The sequence below is a fragment of the Bombyx mori genome, chromosome 8 (genome assembly GCF_030269925.1).
Source record: "Bombyx mori chromosome 8, ASM3026992v2".
NCBI classification, from domain to species: Eukaryota; Metazoa; Arthropoda; class Insecta; order Lepidoptera; family Bombycidae; genus Bombyx; species Bombyx mori.
In genome coordinates, this window is record NC_085114.1 from 7,616,128 (window position 1) to 7,634,535 (window position 18,408).

The 18,408-nt window shown below is 36.9% G+C and overlaps 2 protein-coding genes across 5 annotated transcripts in view; both read left to right on the forward strand.

The window, feature by feature from the left end:
• LOC101747091 (serine/arginine repetitive matrix protein 1) overlaps positions 1-12,626 on the forward strand; it is a 177,580-nt gene extending 164,954 nt beyond the window's left edge. For both annotated transcript variants that reach the window (XM_012695519.4, XM_021351950.3), the window contains exons 11-12: positions 2,726-3,935; positions 11,008-12,626. In XM_012695519.4, coding sequence (XP_012550973.1) covers positions 2,726-3,935; positions 11,008-12,196 — 2,399 coding nt within the window. In that variant the 3' untranslated portion in view covers positions 12,197-12,626. The remainder of the gene's footprint in view (positions 1-2,725; positions 3,936-11,007) is intronic.
• Positions 1-18,189, forward strand: part of UGT39C1 (UDP-glycosyltransferase UGT39C1) — a 155,754-nt gene extending 137,565 nt beyond the window's left edge. The window contains exons 2-5 of one of the 3 annotated variants that reach the window (XM_062669533.1): positions 14,161-14,435; positions 16,304-16,902; positions 16,989-17,211; positions 17,648-18,189. In XM_062669533.1, the coding sequence (XP_062525517.1) occupies positions 14,198-14,435; positions 16,304-16,902; positions 16,989-17,211; positions 17,648-18,165 (1,578 nt within the window). In that variant the 5' untranslated portion in view covers positions 14,161-14,197 and the 3' untranslated portion in view covers positions 18,166-18,189. Of the gene's footprint in view, positions 1-14,160; positions 14,436-16,303; positions 16,903-16,988; positions 17,212-17,647 lie in introns of those variants that run through there. The other 2 variants (XM_062669534.1, NM_001257035.1) reach the window with 2 other exon arrangements.
• Positions 18,190-18,408: the final 219 nt, after the last annotated feature.

Here is an 18,408-nt window from a genome sequence, read left to right on the forward strand (position 1 = left end):
ATCCTAGAAAAAAAAAGTATACACCAGGCGTCTTATTCTTAAAGGGAACTATGCTACAATTACGTTTAAGTCGCTTTTGAAATAGGTTCATTCTGAAATCAGACAAACCACACAGATCGGCAAAACGATAACAGTACAAAAGCATATCATAAATCAGTACGCCTCCGCGTAAGATCGCACACTTTCTCTATTAAATTTGGCGAGGTTCTGTTTCTGCTAGCAATTAAGTAGTACGTAAACAAACGTACGATGTTCCAAGGAGGTTATAAGTTGGCAATTTGAGATACACGTCCGTCGGACCGCATATGGGAGCTGAGCCTACGCAGCAAAGTCGACGAGACTTCAGAACGGATAGTAGTGATGCGCATTTGTTTTATTTTAATCGATTGTTTATTTCGCGATGGGTCCAATACTTCGGAATCGATTCTCAAATGTAATCGATCAATTATTTAAAAGTGGTAAAGTTATTATCCTCGTCAATTGTAGTTAAGTCAAGAGTATTGAGCGCTGGTGGCCTCACAAATGAGGGTGAGTAGTCACCGTCGTCTATGGACATCAGCAATGCTTGGGGCATATTCAAGCTGTTTCCTACTGTTTTAGACTTTATTCTACTGAACGGAAGTTTGGTAAGCACCACCACTCTGCCTATTTTTACCGTGAAGCAGTAATACGTTTCCATTTGAAAAGCAGGGCAACCGTTGTACTGTAAAAGTGAGACTTAGAGAAGCTCATGTCTCAAGGTGGGTTTCAGAATTAACGTTGTTAACGTCTATGGGCTACGGTTACCACTTAACACAAGAAGGCCCGTGAGATCGTGCACCCATCTCAGAAAAAGCAAATAAAAAAAGAGACCGTGGTTACGAGCTACCGAATAAATAAAATAATCAAAGTATTTAACATACAATATCGATAGTATTCTAATTCTTAATATTTCTTCAATTGCGAGTTGCGACTATCTACTTACTACATACATATTTAGATATGCGAGTCAATACCATTTTAGTTTTTATGTTGTTATAATTTGCGTTACCTTTTATAACCATGATTTAGGTAAATTTGAATATATTCATTACTTTATGGTTTTTTTTAAATTTTTTTATTGCTTTAGTTGAGTGGACGAGCTCACAGCCCACCTGGTGTTAAGTGGTTACTGGAGTCCATAGACATCTACAACGTAAATGTGCCACCCACCTTGAGATATAAGTTCTAAGGTCTCAATTATAGTTACAACGGCTGCCTCACCCTTCAAACCGAAACGCATTACTGCTTCACGGCAGAAATAGGCAGGGTGGTGGTACCTACCCGTGCGGACTCACAAGAGGTCCTACCACCAGTAAATAATAAATAATATAAGTATCCATTGATAAATAATATAATGGTGTGTGTTATTAAATATGAAATAGATTCGTGTGCTGGTGCTCAGACAAAGCTAACTGAAAATCACTGATCTAAAGAAGCCCATACAACTCGAATCGTCGTCAAATTCATCGATAAAAATCGATATTATATCAAATCGGTATCGTACTCTTGAATCGATATTCATAAACTATTTAAAAGTGATGTGCATATCTATTTAGAAATCAAGATGCATAATCAACTTCTGATAAATTATTATACAAGTATGTATATAATTTTTTTGTTGTAGGCAGCAGCTTGATTGTGTCTCTGGTATCGCCATGGAGTCCATGAGGGATAGTGACTACTTACCATTAAACTTACCAGAAAATGAATACAATTTTTAATTTAATTTAAATTTAATTCACTCCGAAAATACATCTTAATATATTTAGTGGTTATTGTAGAACAGTGATAAGATTATAATTGCGATTTACACCTTTAATGGATAAGCACAATGTCACAAACAAACATTCTGTTGAGTGTATTCAACAGGGACATGAATTCAGACCAGGGTAAAATGAAAGAATTAATTGCTTTTGCTGTGTTGATTCTAGCAATAATTGAAAAAGTATATTCCAAACGATCTTTCTAGATTGTTGGGCTCCGTACCGTAAATTAGTTTAATGTCAATTTCAACAAATTGCGCATAAAATATTAAAAAATATACTATTATAATTATTACCAGTGTTCAAAGTAAGGACATTAATTACGAAATAAAGTTACATAACTTAATCACGATGCCATGCGTGGACCCTTCCAAGAAAATGATTCACATTAAAGTCAGTACATTTTGGATAAGGCATACATTCTTGTAGGTAATACCAGTATTTTATAATTAAAAGTTTTTGACAAATATATTGTTCATACAAATTTACTATAATTATTATATAAATACTTCTTAATTAAATACTTTTTAGTAATTACATAATTTAAAAACTTACTATTTGTTCGAAATATTCTAAACTTAAAACTTTATAATCAATTACACGAAAAAATTATGAAGCTCCTTGTAAGTAAACTTGACTTGAGTCTTATAACATGAAAAGACGTTTAAAAGTCATGCGATCAATAATAATGACCTAGAAATTATAATTCAGTCAATAATTTACCGCGCTTGTTTTATGGCGGTTAAGTAAAGATGTCTCGAGTTTGTGCCGCATTGACCTTCGGTAGTTTGGCAAACTTATGTGTTTACCGAACGATTACGCCATAACATGTGTGCGAGAGGACGCGCAGTCGCTTGCCACTTGCCACCACTTCGTAGCGAGATCGAACGCGAGTGCTCGTGCACACAAGCATCCTTAATTTATTATTTATTTACTTCCAGACCACGACAAGGATTACAAAAGGCCGGTTGATTTCGACATCGAGGAAGAGACCAGAAAAAAGGAAACCTCCAAATGGCTTGAAAGTCATTTCGGTAGTGACTCGCGATCCTCGCACGATTCCATTGCCGAAGAGATAGGTCGACCGCCAGAGCCGTTTTTTAAGAAAAAAACAATTGAGGACGAGGGCTACTTTGGTAAGTCTTCGACCGGACCACCGCCGCCAGTTTATGGAGATCGTGTACTGAGGAAAACGAAATCGTCGACGCCTTCGGACGAAAGGCCTCAGGCCAACAGGACTACGGGCTATTTTAAAGGCGTCGCTGATTGGTCACAAAGAAGAGCCACAAAGCCTAGAATGCCAGAACCGCGCAGTTCGTCGCCATCGCCGCCAACTGCTCGCTCGCCATACGCTAGTAATGATCGCTTAAATGGCTCATCACCTCGGCACGTGTATGGAAAACGCGATTCGCCTCAGGGTCGGTCGTCGCCGATCGGCCGCCGCCATCCGCCTTCACGAGACGATTCCGCCTACGTGTCGTCGTCAACTATGCACAGTCCCCCACGTGGATCACCATTCCGGCCATTAGAAACTGATCGGTCATTCCGAGAGCCGTCGGTGGAAGAGGATTATCGCCCGATCGCCCCAGAGCGTAAGCGTCAACCAAAGCTGCGAGTATCAGAAGAGCATCGTTATGACAGTGGTTACAGAAGTTCCTCTAGAAACGAGAATTCTGGAAGGTCTCGTGACAGCCGTGAGGAAGGCGCGACTGAGCCTCCACCTGATTATTCGCCTCCGCGGGAGAGACGCGAGAGCTCGGATAGGGACCGCACCCCGCCGCGGCGACGTGATCGTGACGAGCGCAAACAAAATCAGAAAACTCGCTTTGCCGACAGCGGGCGACGTCCGTCACCGGCAAGGAAGTCCGTCGGGTCCGCAATTGGGAATTCCATCCGGAAGTTAGTTGGTAAAATTCGCTCGGCTTCAGCAGAGCGGCGGGGTCGCTGGCGAAGCTCTCGGTCGCCGTCTCCGGAGCACTCGTCGCGGACGTACAAGCAGTACGGTGGCGAGCTGGCGCCCCCCACAGCGCCCCCGCACCGCTACTATCTCGGGGAGGACCCCTTCGCGCCCAGCATCTACGGCCGCGAGCACAAGTACGAGGGCAGTTCGAAACGCACCGCCGGACACGACGCCCGTGAACACCGAGACAGGTATGAAATTTATTTATTTACGACAAATTTGCTTTGTTGTTTTAATACCACTGTTAGAACGATACGATCTGCGTGATGGTGAGTGGTAATTGTCGCTCATGGTGAAGCCCGGGAAACACATACCGCTGCCTATCGTTCAGGACTCGTTTAATATTTCCTTCAAAGAAGGACATGTCTATGTAGCACTTAAATCTGCTAAAATCACTTCACTTAATTATTTTCTGTATCTAACTTTATTTAAATCGAAATTCTAGATTACAAAACACACCAAATTTAATCAAAACAACATTTAACATTCAATTTCGCCTAAGGGACATCAAATTAAGACTCCTTCGCTTTTGTTCGGCTCAATCGTTTACACGTGACAAATCAAATTCACTATGTTGAAAATTAACGATACAATATAATTTGAATATAAAAATCTACTCAACGGCCTTAAAAAGCATCTGGTTCCACGACCGATCCGTGCCCACCTACATCGACAGATGCCAAACATAAAATTTAATTAATGCGTTTGTTGTTTATTATCATATAGTTACGGCGATCTGATAGGGCCGGAGAATAATGTGGACGTACGTGGGCTTAACTAGCTTGATTTACTAATATATAATGCTTTGTTTCAATGCACGCATCAAATTACTTGTATAATAATAGAGTATTGCGGTGTTTAGTTCTTCGTCCTTTTTATAAATAGCGATAGGTATTTATTTAAATGGGTTCGATGGGATTGATCGAGCCCTGTGCAGTTTTGAGAAGTTACCGGAGTATGTAGGTGACAAAACGTGAATATCACTTGAGGTTGAAGTCTTTATTTTATTGTATCACACTAACTCACAGACACAACCCATTGAGTTTCTCGCCGGTTCTTCTCAGTGGGTCGCGATTCCCATCCAGTGGTAAATGCTCCGAAGCACTGATTGCTAGGAGTAGTATTAGCAAATTCTCTCAGGTTGAGCCCGTGAGCTCACCTACCCCTTCGCGGGTAGTTCGAACAGCCCTATCAGCTATCAGCGAATAGGTAGGGAAAAATGTATCAGTCCTACCACGCCTATCAAACAGGAACGCATGACTGTTTAACGGGAGAAATAGGCAACACGGTATTATCAATATGTGGGGACTCACAATACGCTAAAATTTTGTCCACGACAAACGCTGCTAGCTTTGAATAACTTATTTTGTACAGTCTTCCCAAAATATGACAATAGAGTACAAGATATCTAAACTAACTAAATCTAAACTAATAAAAATAAAAGAATCGGCACAGGGAGATAGCATTTTGATTACTTATGCCGCGTAGTCATTATGCTTGTTGGTTTGAAATGTGGGAGAGCCATTACTATAATGTTTAAAGATTTCGAAAATAAATTCCAACATCATAATTGCATTTATTATTAAAATACAAAAATAATCCATTCGCCCTATAAAAATAATCGAAACATCTCTTTGCTTTGTTAGTAGCAATTCAGTTTATTTATAAAATGTAGATTTATAAAATATAAATGACATTTTGTTAATTTCCTTCGAACATTTTTTATTATTATTTTTCATATTTGTTTGTATGGGTCTACGCACAAAGTTAAATAAGTAAAATCAAAAGCTTGTGAATTGGTATAAGCTTGAGCTTTGAAGTATTTAGTTGTATGTCACCTAACATTTACCTTGAGGCTACATTCTAGGTTAGACCGTAACTATAATTAAAAGACCTTCTAAACAAGAATTCCCTTCCTTTACTACATTACATCTAAACTATGCTATTTATTATAACCCTGTCTTACAAGCAGTTAACAATAAAACGATAAGTTGTATAAGTGAATCTATTAACTTAATCTGGTCGTCTTAATCCATGGTGCACTATACAATACAATAAAACTTTGGTCTAACTTATAGTTTCTAACGTCTAGTCCCTTACTTATATTTGTATATTCGTGGTAGAGCGTGTTGAGAGGCTAAAATTCCTTGTTTCCAATTTTAGATATCTTAATGAAACGGGAAAATTAAATTTATCATGTATCTTGATAGCTTGATACGAATTAAAATAAATACGAAAAACAATTGCACAAGAAACTCAAATGATTTCAATTTACGTGACATGAAAATAAATGTAAGCATTTCAGTAGAAACTAGGTTTACTCATCCGATGGATTCTAAGAAACTTCGGAGTATCAGAAACAATAAATGAGTCGTCTATTATCAAAGGTGGCAATCTGTGCATTTGGACAAAAAAATGTTATTGATATGTCAATACAGATTGATTTGGAATATAATCGTCTCCGTCAAAGAATACGGTTCAAAACCTGCATTAAATAAAGGTTAATACTTAACCTGTTATTTATCTAAGATGTCGTTCAGAAGAGTTTTGTGACTGCCAATGGAATACAAAGTCAATAATTCGTTTTTCTGATTTACCAATAATTGTCCAAAAGTCACATTGCCGGCTTTGATAATAGTCGACTCAAATGTGAAGTAACTCGGAACTATGGTATTTGTAATCTGTAATAAGGAATACTCAGTTCCATAGGTTTAGTTTGGCAAATAGTAGGTCAACTTGCATACTAATTTGATTCGCTTCGATCTGAATAGGCACGCGTAATGAAGAAACTGTATGGTCATAATTGTGTAGAAAGTATTGGTTTCACATTTCCTTCTTTGGGGAATTTTGCATAATCGTTTCGCTATGGAGTGAAATTTGAAAATCGTGAAACTATTTTATCTATTATTACGTTATATTTGGTTTTGTAGATCCATAGTTTTTTTTTTTTTTTCAAAACTATGTATGCGGTCTGACTGTAGTCATTGAGTTAATACGCAAATATATCTATTTTTTGAAAATTCTATCTGTTTGTGGTCATATATCATGTTCTAAATGAAGAAAAGGTGCTGCAAATTGTCATTGAGATTGGTTGCTTTTGATAACTAGAATTCCAAACCGAGTGGAAGCATTTTAAATGTTTTTTTTTTTTATTGTTTAGATGGGTGGACGAGCTCACAGCCCACCTGGTGTTAAGTGGTTACTGGAGCCCATAGGCATCTACAACGTAAAGGCTCCACCCACCTTGAGATATAAGTTCTAAAGTCTCAAGTATAGTTACAACGGCTGCCCCACTCTTCAAACCGAAACACATTACTACTTCACGGCAGAAATAGGCGGGCGGTGGTACCTACCCGTGCGGACCCACAAGAGGTCCTACCCCCAGTAATTACGCAAATTATAATATTTGCAGGTTTTGATTTTTATTACACGATGTTATTCCTTCATCGTGGAAATCAATCGTGAACATTTGTTGAGTACGTATTTCATTAGAAAAATTGGTACCCGCCTGAGATTCGAACACCGGTGCATCGCTCAACACGAATGCACTGGACGTCTTATCCGTTAGGCCACGACTACTTACTGTGCTACTAAATGTGCATTCAACTGGTGGCAGTGCGTCTTGTAAGCCCACACGGGTATGTTAAATCGCCCTGCCTATTTCTGTCGTGAAGCAGTAATGCATTTCGGTATGAAGAGCGGGACAGCCGTTGTACAATAAAAACTGAGACTTAGAAGTCAAATTTCTAGGTAGTGGCAATTTCTGTTGATGTCTATAAATTCTGGTGGCCGCTTAATGCTAGGCGAACGATATTATTGTACATGTAGTTTAAAATGGTCAACGAAGCTCCTAGACTCTGTAATTACTGCCGCACATCGACATGAGTTCGAAGCCTGAAATTTTAGTATACAATGGTAACTGATTGTTCAAAACCAACGCGCTCCTCGTCGAACTCGTCAATTACGACGAAGAGTTCGACGAGCCAACTAGCCCATGGACACAGCTCATTGAGTTTCTCGCCGGATCTTCTCATTGGGTCGCGATTCCGATCCGGTGGTAGATTCTGCGAAGCATTGCTCTTGCTAGGGCTAGTGTTAGCTCAGGACGGGTACCGGCGACGGCGAGCCTTCGGCGCGCACTGTGCGGTACCGTAGGTTTCGTGGAGTCGGAGTGGTGGAGCTCGATGGGGTTTAGTTCGACCGGGTATAAGTAAACGGATTCCCCAGCGTTAAAAAAAAAAGGGCTAGTGTTAGCAAATTCTCTCAGGTTGAGCCCGTGAGCTCAGCTATCCGTCCGCACGGAGCTGGAAGAGCCTTTTAGGCTTACAGTGAATAAGTGGGAGAAAAAAAAATCAACTCATCACTGCTTCGAGACAGAAATTTGCAACATAGTAGTTTTTAAGCGTGCGGGCTTGCAATAAGTCCTACTAGTAGTAATTAAATAAAATTAAATGCGGGTTTGATTTTTATTACATGTCTAAACGTGTCCCGCAATTTTTCCCTGCGTTATTGCGAATTTATAATTTCGATATAATGGATAAAGACTGGATTAATGTCTGGTCCGTGAATCACCAATCGATTCGTAAATCAGTTGGCACGTAAAATCATTGTTAAAATTATTTTGTCCGATATGCCTAGCCTTGCCCGGGTTCTGTCATTTAGCACGATAAAAATTAGTATACGTATTAAAATATGTATTTTAGTGTAGTATGTATTCGTTATATCCAAGTTATCATATAAACTATCTTTGTGCGAAAGTTCATTCAAATCTCTTCCAAAAGATCTAAATCTAAATAAGATATAAAACTGCACTAAAGTTAACACTGTAATAAACTCACAAACTTCTTAATTCAGTAGTTTAACAATTAATGTATTTAAATGTTATAGTTGACAAAGTTATCATCCTAATTATATTCGTATTGCGAAAAAAGATTGTCTTTAAATGTCGTAAAAAAAAAACAAGAGTACTTAAATGGGTCATACCGTTTGCCTTAAAAATTTGACACTTAAAAAGTAAACGTTGTTTGCATTAAAGTGTAAAATTGCGGTAGTCCATCAATATTGGCATCTGACGTAACGTACCGCTATGTAAATATATTTTCTCATCTATGTCTGTCGTTCTCTGCGCTCATATTTTCGTAACAGTTTAGTCAAAACTAAACTTTAACTTTCTACTAGAGGTCCCGCAGTAGTCGAAATTCGACTATAATTAATTGGAATTGTAAGTTTGTACACTATTATGATTGTATTTTATACTTCTATAATCACAAATTTTGCCAAGACTACACTATACAAAATATTAGCAAAGACAAACAATATTTAATCTCAATTTGACAACAGACGTCAAGAACAAAAGTTTGACAATAAATAGTATGCATGCGTGTGTGCGTCAAATACATGGTATGTAGTTTGTGTGATGTTTTCTTTATTGATTTAATGTATCTTTTACACATTATTTTAAAAAAATATTAGCATTGTGCACTTCTTCTCTATATTCTCTATAAGTGTGGAAAATTTCATACTCCTCCGTCCGCGCAAATTTCGTAAAAAGGGATACAAAGTTTTTACTTCACGTATTAATATATAGATTGCTATAAATTGACGCGCTGAGGTCGTAGTTTGAACTGTGGTAACGTTGTCCTACGTATCAAAAGGGACTGATCTAATGCTTTGCCACGAAAATGAGCTACTATTGCTTGCGGATTCACAATACATTCAACCTCTCGCAATTCTTACGTATTATTGGTTTATATTTAAGTATTAAATAGATAAAAAACTAAAGCGAGAAACATATCAAAATATAATAAAAAACGAATTAGTATAATTTACGCAACTTTTGGTACATATCTTAAGCTTCTGTCGGTATTAAATTCAGTACAAAAAAGTAACGTTTTCAAAGAATCTGAGACTTGAAAGAACGTCAATCAAGACGGCGTTCCGGCATAGCTCACCATTTTAGTACATGTCCCGTGTTTTCCTAATAGGGGGTAAATAATTTACAAAGAAACCCTTTTAAGTAGTATTGAATCACTCGTGTTTGTAGAATGAAACAGTTTTAAAGTAAGGTCGGCAATGTCAAATGACTCATACAGTGCTATAATACTGATGTGTGTTTAGGTGGATGTAGATAATGGAAATTAGTCGTATGATATAATTATTATTGCAGATCGATTTACGCTTCCGTGTGTTTAGCATACTCGATCATTAAAATTAAAACGCATCGCCATGTTGGTATCTAGAATAATTAATGCTGTTAAAAATTAGCATTAATTAAGACGTAGTTCACTTTATTGATTCATTATTAAAACTAATTGAACATTTTAATTATGTCTACGATTCGCTAATACTGAATAAAATACTTTATCAATTCAATTTGGTGAAATTCTTTTCAAAAATTTTCATTAAACTCGATCATTCCTCGACATTGGCCCGATCTTAGTCTTTATTATATACCTGTAAAGAAAACGTTCGTGCTGTTAATAAGCATTGCGAATTAATGTGAAATGTCAACGAGGCAACGGTGACATGGATGAAAAAATATGAAGATATAAAATTAATTTCTATGTAGAATTGTGAACGGATTTACTACGAGAATATTAAATGTCGTTTCTTTCTTATTACAGAGCAACATACTTAAGTCATACTTAAAACTATATCATTAAGTAAACTGTCAATAAATAATTACTGGTGGTAGGACCTCTTGTGAGTCCGCGCGGGTGGGTACCCCCACCCTGCCTATTTCTGCCGTGAAGCAGTAATGCGTTTCGGTTTGAAGGGTGGGGCAGCCGTTGTAACTATACGTGAGAACTTAGAACTTATATTTCAAGGTGGGTGGCGCATTTACGTTGTGGATGTCTATGGGCTCCAGTAACCACTTAACACCAGGTGGGCTGTGAGTTCGTCCACCTATATACGCAATAAAAAAAAAGTAGAGTTAGAAGTTCAAAGGTCTTACTTATAATATAAAGAATGAGCTTTTAAACAATAAAGTGCCCCCTTGTTAAGTAAGTTAAAGCGCAAGAAACGCATAAGTCATGTAAACAAAGCACTGTCGTTAAGCGCGTAGGAGTATTATATTCCCCATTGAATCCAATTACCACGGTATTAATATCATTATATATTTTTTGTGCTACACAATAACAATTGAAATACGTGGGTCTAAGTTATTAAGCCGTCACGCACACCACCAATGAAGTCATCTGATAGATCTTACTAGATCAGATAAAACAAAATCACTTAAATTGTCTCTATATCATTTTTCAGGGGGCAGTTTTCGAGTACGCTAGGTCGATTCAGTCACTCGACTAGTCGATTGAATCCGAACAGCGAAACTGAAGAAGATTACAAGCGCAGTGTTCAGACACTACCGCGGAAACTACACGACCGGAAGGAAAAAGCCACCGAAAAGCCGAGTTCAAACAAATATTGGCACCGACTCACACCAAATAAACGTGCAGCAAGCTCTGCTAACATCTCCAATAACGCCAATGCAACTTTAGACGTTAAAATAAACGGTTACCCACCAGGACCTGCTAAGCCAGCGCGGACGTACAAAGCTTTGAATAGAAGCAAGAGTTTTGCTATGGGAGCACCCGAACAACAGACCCATCCTCGTTACATATCGTCAATGAACCGAAACTATTCTACAATGTACAAGTCTAATCCCCACCTAAGCAAACTTGATGAAACACCAGAGCAATTGAAGAGCCCAGGAATCGTGTCTATCATAAATCGTAGCCAACGAGACCTCGCTGATGCTGTTTCCCGTGAAACTGAAAGGAGAAGGGATGGTCTGTTTGGAGCCCGATATGGAAAAACTGTACCCCATACTAATGGACACACGAATGGCTATAGCAAGTCTTTTGATGACACAGATAAGAAGAAGATATTTTTAAAAGGATTGAAAGAACGTGCGCCAGAATTGTATCAAACATTGCATGCTGATGAAGAATCAGACGGCAGTAGACTCTCGTCACGATATGGAACTCCTTCGCCGCATTACAAAGAGCGTCTCTCAGAAGAAAGAATAACTAAAACACCTTTGTATAAAACTGAATCATTGAATAGGGAAACGAGCCCTTTCGTGTCGCGGCTGGATTCAAGAATGAAATCTCCGGCCATCAGACGAGGAAGCAACAGCAGCGATAATTACTCTGAAACATATAGATACACTACAAGGTCCGGCGATCCTGAAAGACCAAGTGTAACGGATACAGTGGAGATAGTTAGCAAGAAGGTCGTACCTTCAAGAGACGGACGTTCAAAAGAAATAATTGAATCGAGAGAAATCAATTCAGTAACAAAAAGTAGGGGCTTTAAACAGGAACCATTGCCCAGTGTCAAACACGTAGAGAATGGAAAACGATCTAACTTTGGATTTGAAAAACACGGACCGTATACTGAACGAAAATCTAGCACATACAAAGTGTCCGAGAAATTAAGAGAATATTGAAAGCCATGAGATGTGAATATATATGAATCGGTGACGAAGGATTTTTTGACAATAAACATATAAATCATAAATGCCATATTATTCAATTGTATTGAATCGAAGTCAAAGCAGACTGAATCTTGGAATCACATTAGATTTACAATATGTAGTGTTAAATTTTAATCTAACATTGTTTAACTATTAATTATAAACGCTTTATCATGTAAAAAGACATAAAGCTTTACTAAAATTGTAATATACGTATTAATCGTTCAATTCCGTCCTCTTAAATGAATCTGACATTCGGGTATTTTAAAATTTATTAATTTTTTGTGAATATTATATTATACATTACATGTAATAGAAATTTATTTTTATAAAAATGTAATGAAATAACTATAATTCTATTCAAATGTATCAATAAAATAAAGTGTATTAATACGCACTAAAATTATTTTTACTGTTTATTGATGACTCGATTTCAAATAACACTTTTTCATTACAACCATTTTACGTCACACAAAGTTAAAACTATGATTCTTATGATTAGAATTCTAGAGTCGTGTTTGAGACTTTGGTATTTTGCTAAAGTACCAGTGTACCTACTGGTCTGAGATTTGCATTCATGACATCTTTTAGTAAAAATAAAATTTGATGGATAAAAGTTTATACTTTTATCCATCCATATATTGACTATTTATATAGTCAATATAGTCCTGTGAAATACATACAACCAAGTTTTCTCCATATTTCGGGATTTGCAATTTTCATTAAACCACTTTTACGGTAATTCTTCTTTTTGTTATCATAATGTCTTGTTCACGGACGACTGAGGTGTCGTTCGGGGAATTGAATTCATAAGCAAAATACCTCTACAGGATTCTGTTGTTTAGCATCATCTCGGATATAACATAAAAAATGTCCGTTTTCACCGACACTTAACTAAAATTATTATCACTATATTTTTTAAGTTATAAAGAACTTAAATCTTAAGAAAGCACTTTTTCTTACTTTTTCAAAACGATTATTTGAGGTTTGAGGCCTAGAAGTTATTGATAGATCCAAGATCTCACAACAGTATGGTCATAACTAATTTGAGGCTAGCTTGCTGCCTGTAAGGAAGCCTGCAAGGAATTCTATTACACTATTCAGACTAATTTCATACCGAATTTCATGAAAAATTATCAAATAAACATGTTTATTTTAATATGTAAAATATAAGAGAATTGTTTTTTTTATTTTTTTTTTACATAACAATTTTTCACGAAATCTGTTTATAACGAAACTAGGCCTATGTTCTGATACAAATTAACTCTGTTTACACCTGAAAAATACGTTCAGCAGCTTCAGGAATGAAGCCAATAAACTAACAGATACACAGAAACAGAGACAGAAAATAATTTTAAAATTCTCCAGTTTGAAGCTAATTATTTAATAAGGTGGTAACCCTATTTCTTTTTTCAATATACAGACAGATACACTGGACTCTATTATTATATTCCATAATCATATTAGTTTATTAATTATATTATTACGATGATAAGAGTAACCCAGCATGATATCTTCTAGATTAACGGACTAAATATTATTGAGAGGGCGCTGTAATCCAAATGTAGCCAGAAAAATTATATAAATTTTTAATGATACTAATAAAACTAAAGTACGCCAAACGCCACTTTATTAACTCCTGAGCTGCTTAAAATTTTATTCTTATCAGAATTACTTTATGCGTTTTTTCTTGTTTTGCATAGAATATCATTTTATTCTAAAACAATAAAACTGATAGAAGCTACACTTTTTAGTAATTCTATTTTGTTGAAGTTAATTTTCACGGTACGGATACGAAAAATAGTAGTCGTAATAGATTAAGTAAATTTGTATTTTAATTAAAGTTTAAATGAAGATAATAATTTGAATAAACATTATGGTTGTTTGATGGCACTATAAATTTAAGTTTTAGTTCGTCAAACGACATTTCACTTCAGGTATTAACACAGAATACCTGCATAGGTAGACAAAATAATGTTATGGAATATTACGATTTGTTTTTTTATTTTCGTAAAACTACACGAAGCGGCAAACATATTGGTCGTTATTCCTTATGCGGTCACTTCTCATTACAAAATGCAGAGGCCGATTGGATTAGAATTAGCTCGAAGGGGCCACAATGTTACGGTTATAACACCGTACTTAGAACTAGATTGTCCACCGACGTATCATCAGGTGAAAGTTAGCGAAAAAAAAATATGGACGGTTATTGGTAAGTTTTTAAAATTGAAAATTATTAAATAAATATATTTTTTTTATTACCCTTGTAGGCAGACGAGCATACGGCCAACCTGATGGTGAGTGGTTACCGTCGCCCATGGACTTCAGCAATGCCATGGGCAGAGCCAAGGCGCTGCCTACCGCGATCTAAATCTTTTTGGTTTAAATGGATAGACGAAGATCAGGGTTTTTTTTTGAGATTGAAGGATTTCTGCTGGCCCGGAAGCAGACCGCATCTTTACCAAGATGAATGGCCGGCCTTAGGTTCAGCCACGAGAGATTTTTTCGTTCTAATAACTGCCCGAGCCCCTCTGAAGGAAGTTCATTATTTTGGGAAGATCTGACTAGAAACTTAGCGGATTGATGTACTGTGTTGGACTTCATCGTGTCAAACTCTTTGCTGTCTTCACACGGTGAAGTGTATTGTGCTACTACTACTAGTACTAGAATAAAAGCGACCAACTGTAAGAGTAGTTCGGGTGGACTTATCAGCACAACGCATCGAAATGTCGACGTTGTCTAACTGCTGCACAAGCCAGGCCAGGAGTGTAGTTAGTAGCGGCGACTAAAAAGGGATATAGCTGGGGTCGCTGTTTTGAAGTAGCGTTCCGACGCTGACTTACTTACATACAGATGTGTCCACGATAAATATGTATTTTTTATTGCTTTTGTAGGCAGAAGAGCGTACGACCAACCTAATTCTAAGTGGTTAAAGTCATTCATGGGCGTCATTAACACCAGGGGCACAGTCAAGTCAAGCCTCGTTTGAAGAATTACAAGTCATAGAGCTCGGGAAACACCGTGCAGGGGACTTCATTCCAAAGTCGGATGACAAAAAATATCTCTGGTAATGCACTGTCAATTAACGCATCGGATTCAGATAGTATAGGTCAATAGAACTTACAATAGTGGGATTGTAATATTTGTAAGGAGTTAATAGGAGCACGGACCGCGTGATCGAACATCAAACTTGAATGCAAATACATACAAGTTTGCAGAGCAGAGTTCAAAAATATTATCTGGAATCGCTGCTTTGATTGACAGTCCGTTTCCACAGATCTTTTTTGCCACGTACCATCCGGCTTTACAATGAACTCCCCTCGTCGGTGTTACCCCAGTGCTATGAAATCTCCTTCTTCAAACGAGGCTTGCGGAGAGTATTAAATGGAAGCAGCGGCCTGGCTCTGCCCCTGGAGTTGCTGACGTCCACGAGGGGCAGTAACCATCAGGTGGGCCCTAAGCTCGTCTGCCTACAAAGACAGTAAAAAAAATGTCACCTTACTATGAAGGGACAGTTTACTCCATTTGCAGATTGTCCACTCAATCTGTTTGGCCCGTCGAGGACGCACATGGACAGAAAACGTGAGGTTGAAGTCAATTCAATATAACGGATAACTCACTTTTCAAACTGGTTGGCAAGAATGCGTCGTGGCACAAACGAACCGAATAACTATCGATGTGGACTCAAAATATGCTGAGTTCACTACCCTATTGGTGTTAAGAAGTTACCGAAGCCTTACCTTAATCGTGGAAGTCATTCGTGACGTGATGACGCACTTGACACGTGTCGTATCTATATATATATAATATATTTATATTAATAAATAACATAATATATAAAGCTACAGTGGTTTTTATGGATGTTCCGTTATAACTACTGAACCATGCATCCGATTGACTTGAAACTTGGTATCCATGTACAAAATACAAATGAATTGGCTAATATTTATGAATGTTCGACTACCTAACAATAATGACAATAAAAAATAATGTTAATTTTAAATACCCAGCAAAGCAGGCGAGTACGGCTAGTATTTCCTACATATATATACAAGTAAAAAGCCATTAAAATACTTACAGATAAACGGTGGGAAGATCTATCTAACGTAGTTAAAGTTACATCCGTAGACTTTCACAGTAATATCCTTTGGACAGGCGGATTGGCTTTAACGAAGACGACTCTAAAGAATCCAGATGTACAGAAATTCCTAACTAACAATCAGACTTTTGATGCCGTTATTAGCGAACAATTTTATCAAGAAGCTACATACATTTTTGCTCATAAATATAAAGCTCCTTTAATTCTTATCACTACTTTTGGAAGTTCGATAAAGCATAATGTGGCAACTAGAAATCCTTTACAATTGGCTACGTTAGTCAACGAATTTGTGGAAATAAAATCACCAAATTTTTTTAAGGGGAGACTTTGGAATTTGTTATTTTCATGCTACGAATACATTTGGTGGAGATTCTGGTTTTTGAAGAAGCAAGAGGAACTAGTAGAAAAATACGTTCCAAATTTGCCTCAGCCATCTCCGAGCCTTTATGAACTACAGCAGAATGTTTCTTTGTATCTTATGAACACACATTTTAGTTTCGATCCTCCTGCTGCTTATTTGCCCAATTTTATTGAAATCGGCGGTATTCATCTGAATGAAGAAGTCGAAAAACTACCACAAGTGAATAATTTACTCGCTTTTATATTAGCTTTATTACTCGAAGAGTTTGATAAAAATAGTAACAATCGTAACCAATTATTTTGTAGGACATCCAAAGAATATTAGACGAAGCAAGCAATGGAGTTGTGTATGTAAATTTTGGATCTAATATTAAGAGTTCAGAATTGCCTATTGAAAAGAAGAATGCGCTAATCAACGTATTTAAGAGCTTAAACCAAACGGTGCTATGGAAATGGGAAGACGACAATTTTGGCAACCAAACTGCTAACATTAAGACGCGAAAATGGCTGCCACAAAACGAAATCTTAGGTATGTGTGGATGCCACCTGTAAAAAGCTTTATAATGAAAAGCCTTGTATAAGAAGTATATATTGGAAAGATGTAGTCAAAATTAATAGTTTCCCTTATTAATTAATTTAGGAGTCACTCGAACAAAAATAGTATAGTTGCCTAAGGGTGCAGCGTAATTTGTGAATGAACTAACAACATCTTGTGAATAAACAAAGTTGACGGGGATGAGAGAACGTTTTTAACTACTTATGGGCCAGTTTGCATTTTTTAGAATCTGTAAAAATTCGAAACCCATTCTGCACTAATAAATCAACATCCTTAAAGATCATTCCTCTGCAAGGGAAGATAGTTAGGTCTACTACAGATTTCTAAAAATTTCGTGCCGTTACTGTTATTTAACATTAATTTTGATTTTCATACTGAATGTGTTGTATGCTTTTAATTTTTATTTCAGCTCACCAAAATGTGAGAATATTTATATCACACGGTGGTTTAATGGGAACCATTGAAGCAATTTTCCACGGAGTTCCCATTATTGGCATTCCATTGTTCGGAGATCAATACAATAACCTACTACAAGTAGAAAATGCAGGATCTGGTATCATTCTTGAATATCACAACTTAAATGAAAACAATATGCGTTCTCTGATAAACCATGTTCTCAGTGATGAAAAGTACAAAAATAATGCTAGAGAACTATCGATAAGGTTTAGAGATAGACCAATTAAGGCTCTAGACGCTGCAATGTATTGGATCGAATACGTTATAAGACACAAAGGCGCTCATTTCATGAAAAATCCCGCATTAAAATTGAATTGGTTTGCCTACAACATGTATGATGTTTATCTTTTCATTTTATGTGTACTTATAATTAGCGTGTACGTAAGTTATAGATGTTTAAAGGTTTTAGTTTATTTTCGTATAAATACAAAGTTCGATAGAAAATTGTGTGGGAAAGTTAAATTTCAATAAACAGAATAAAAGTTTGAAATCTAATTACGACATTTTGTTTTTTTTTTGCCATTAAGTTTGTTTAGGTTTAAAAAAAACAAGAAATAGGTCACGAGTTCGCATGATTGATTGGTAGTCGGCATTGAAGGGAAATAAACAATTTTCGAAAACAAAAATAGGCAGTGTGTTTTGTGCCTTTGCCTACGTTTGGCGCTAGGGGCACTGTTCGAACTCTATATAAATTAGAGTTAACTTTCACGCTAT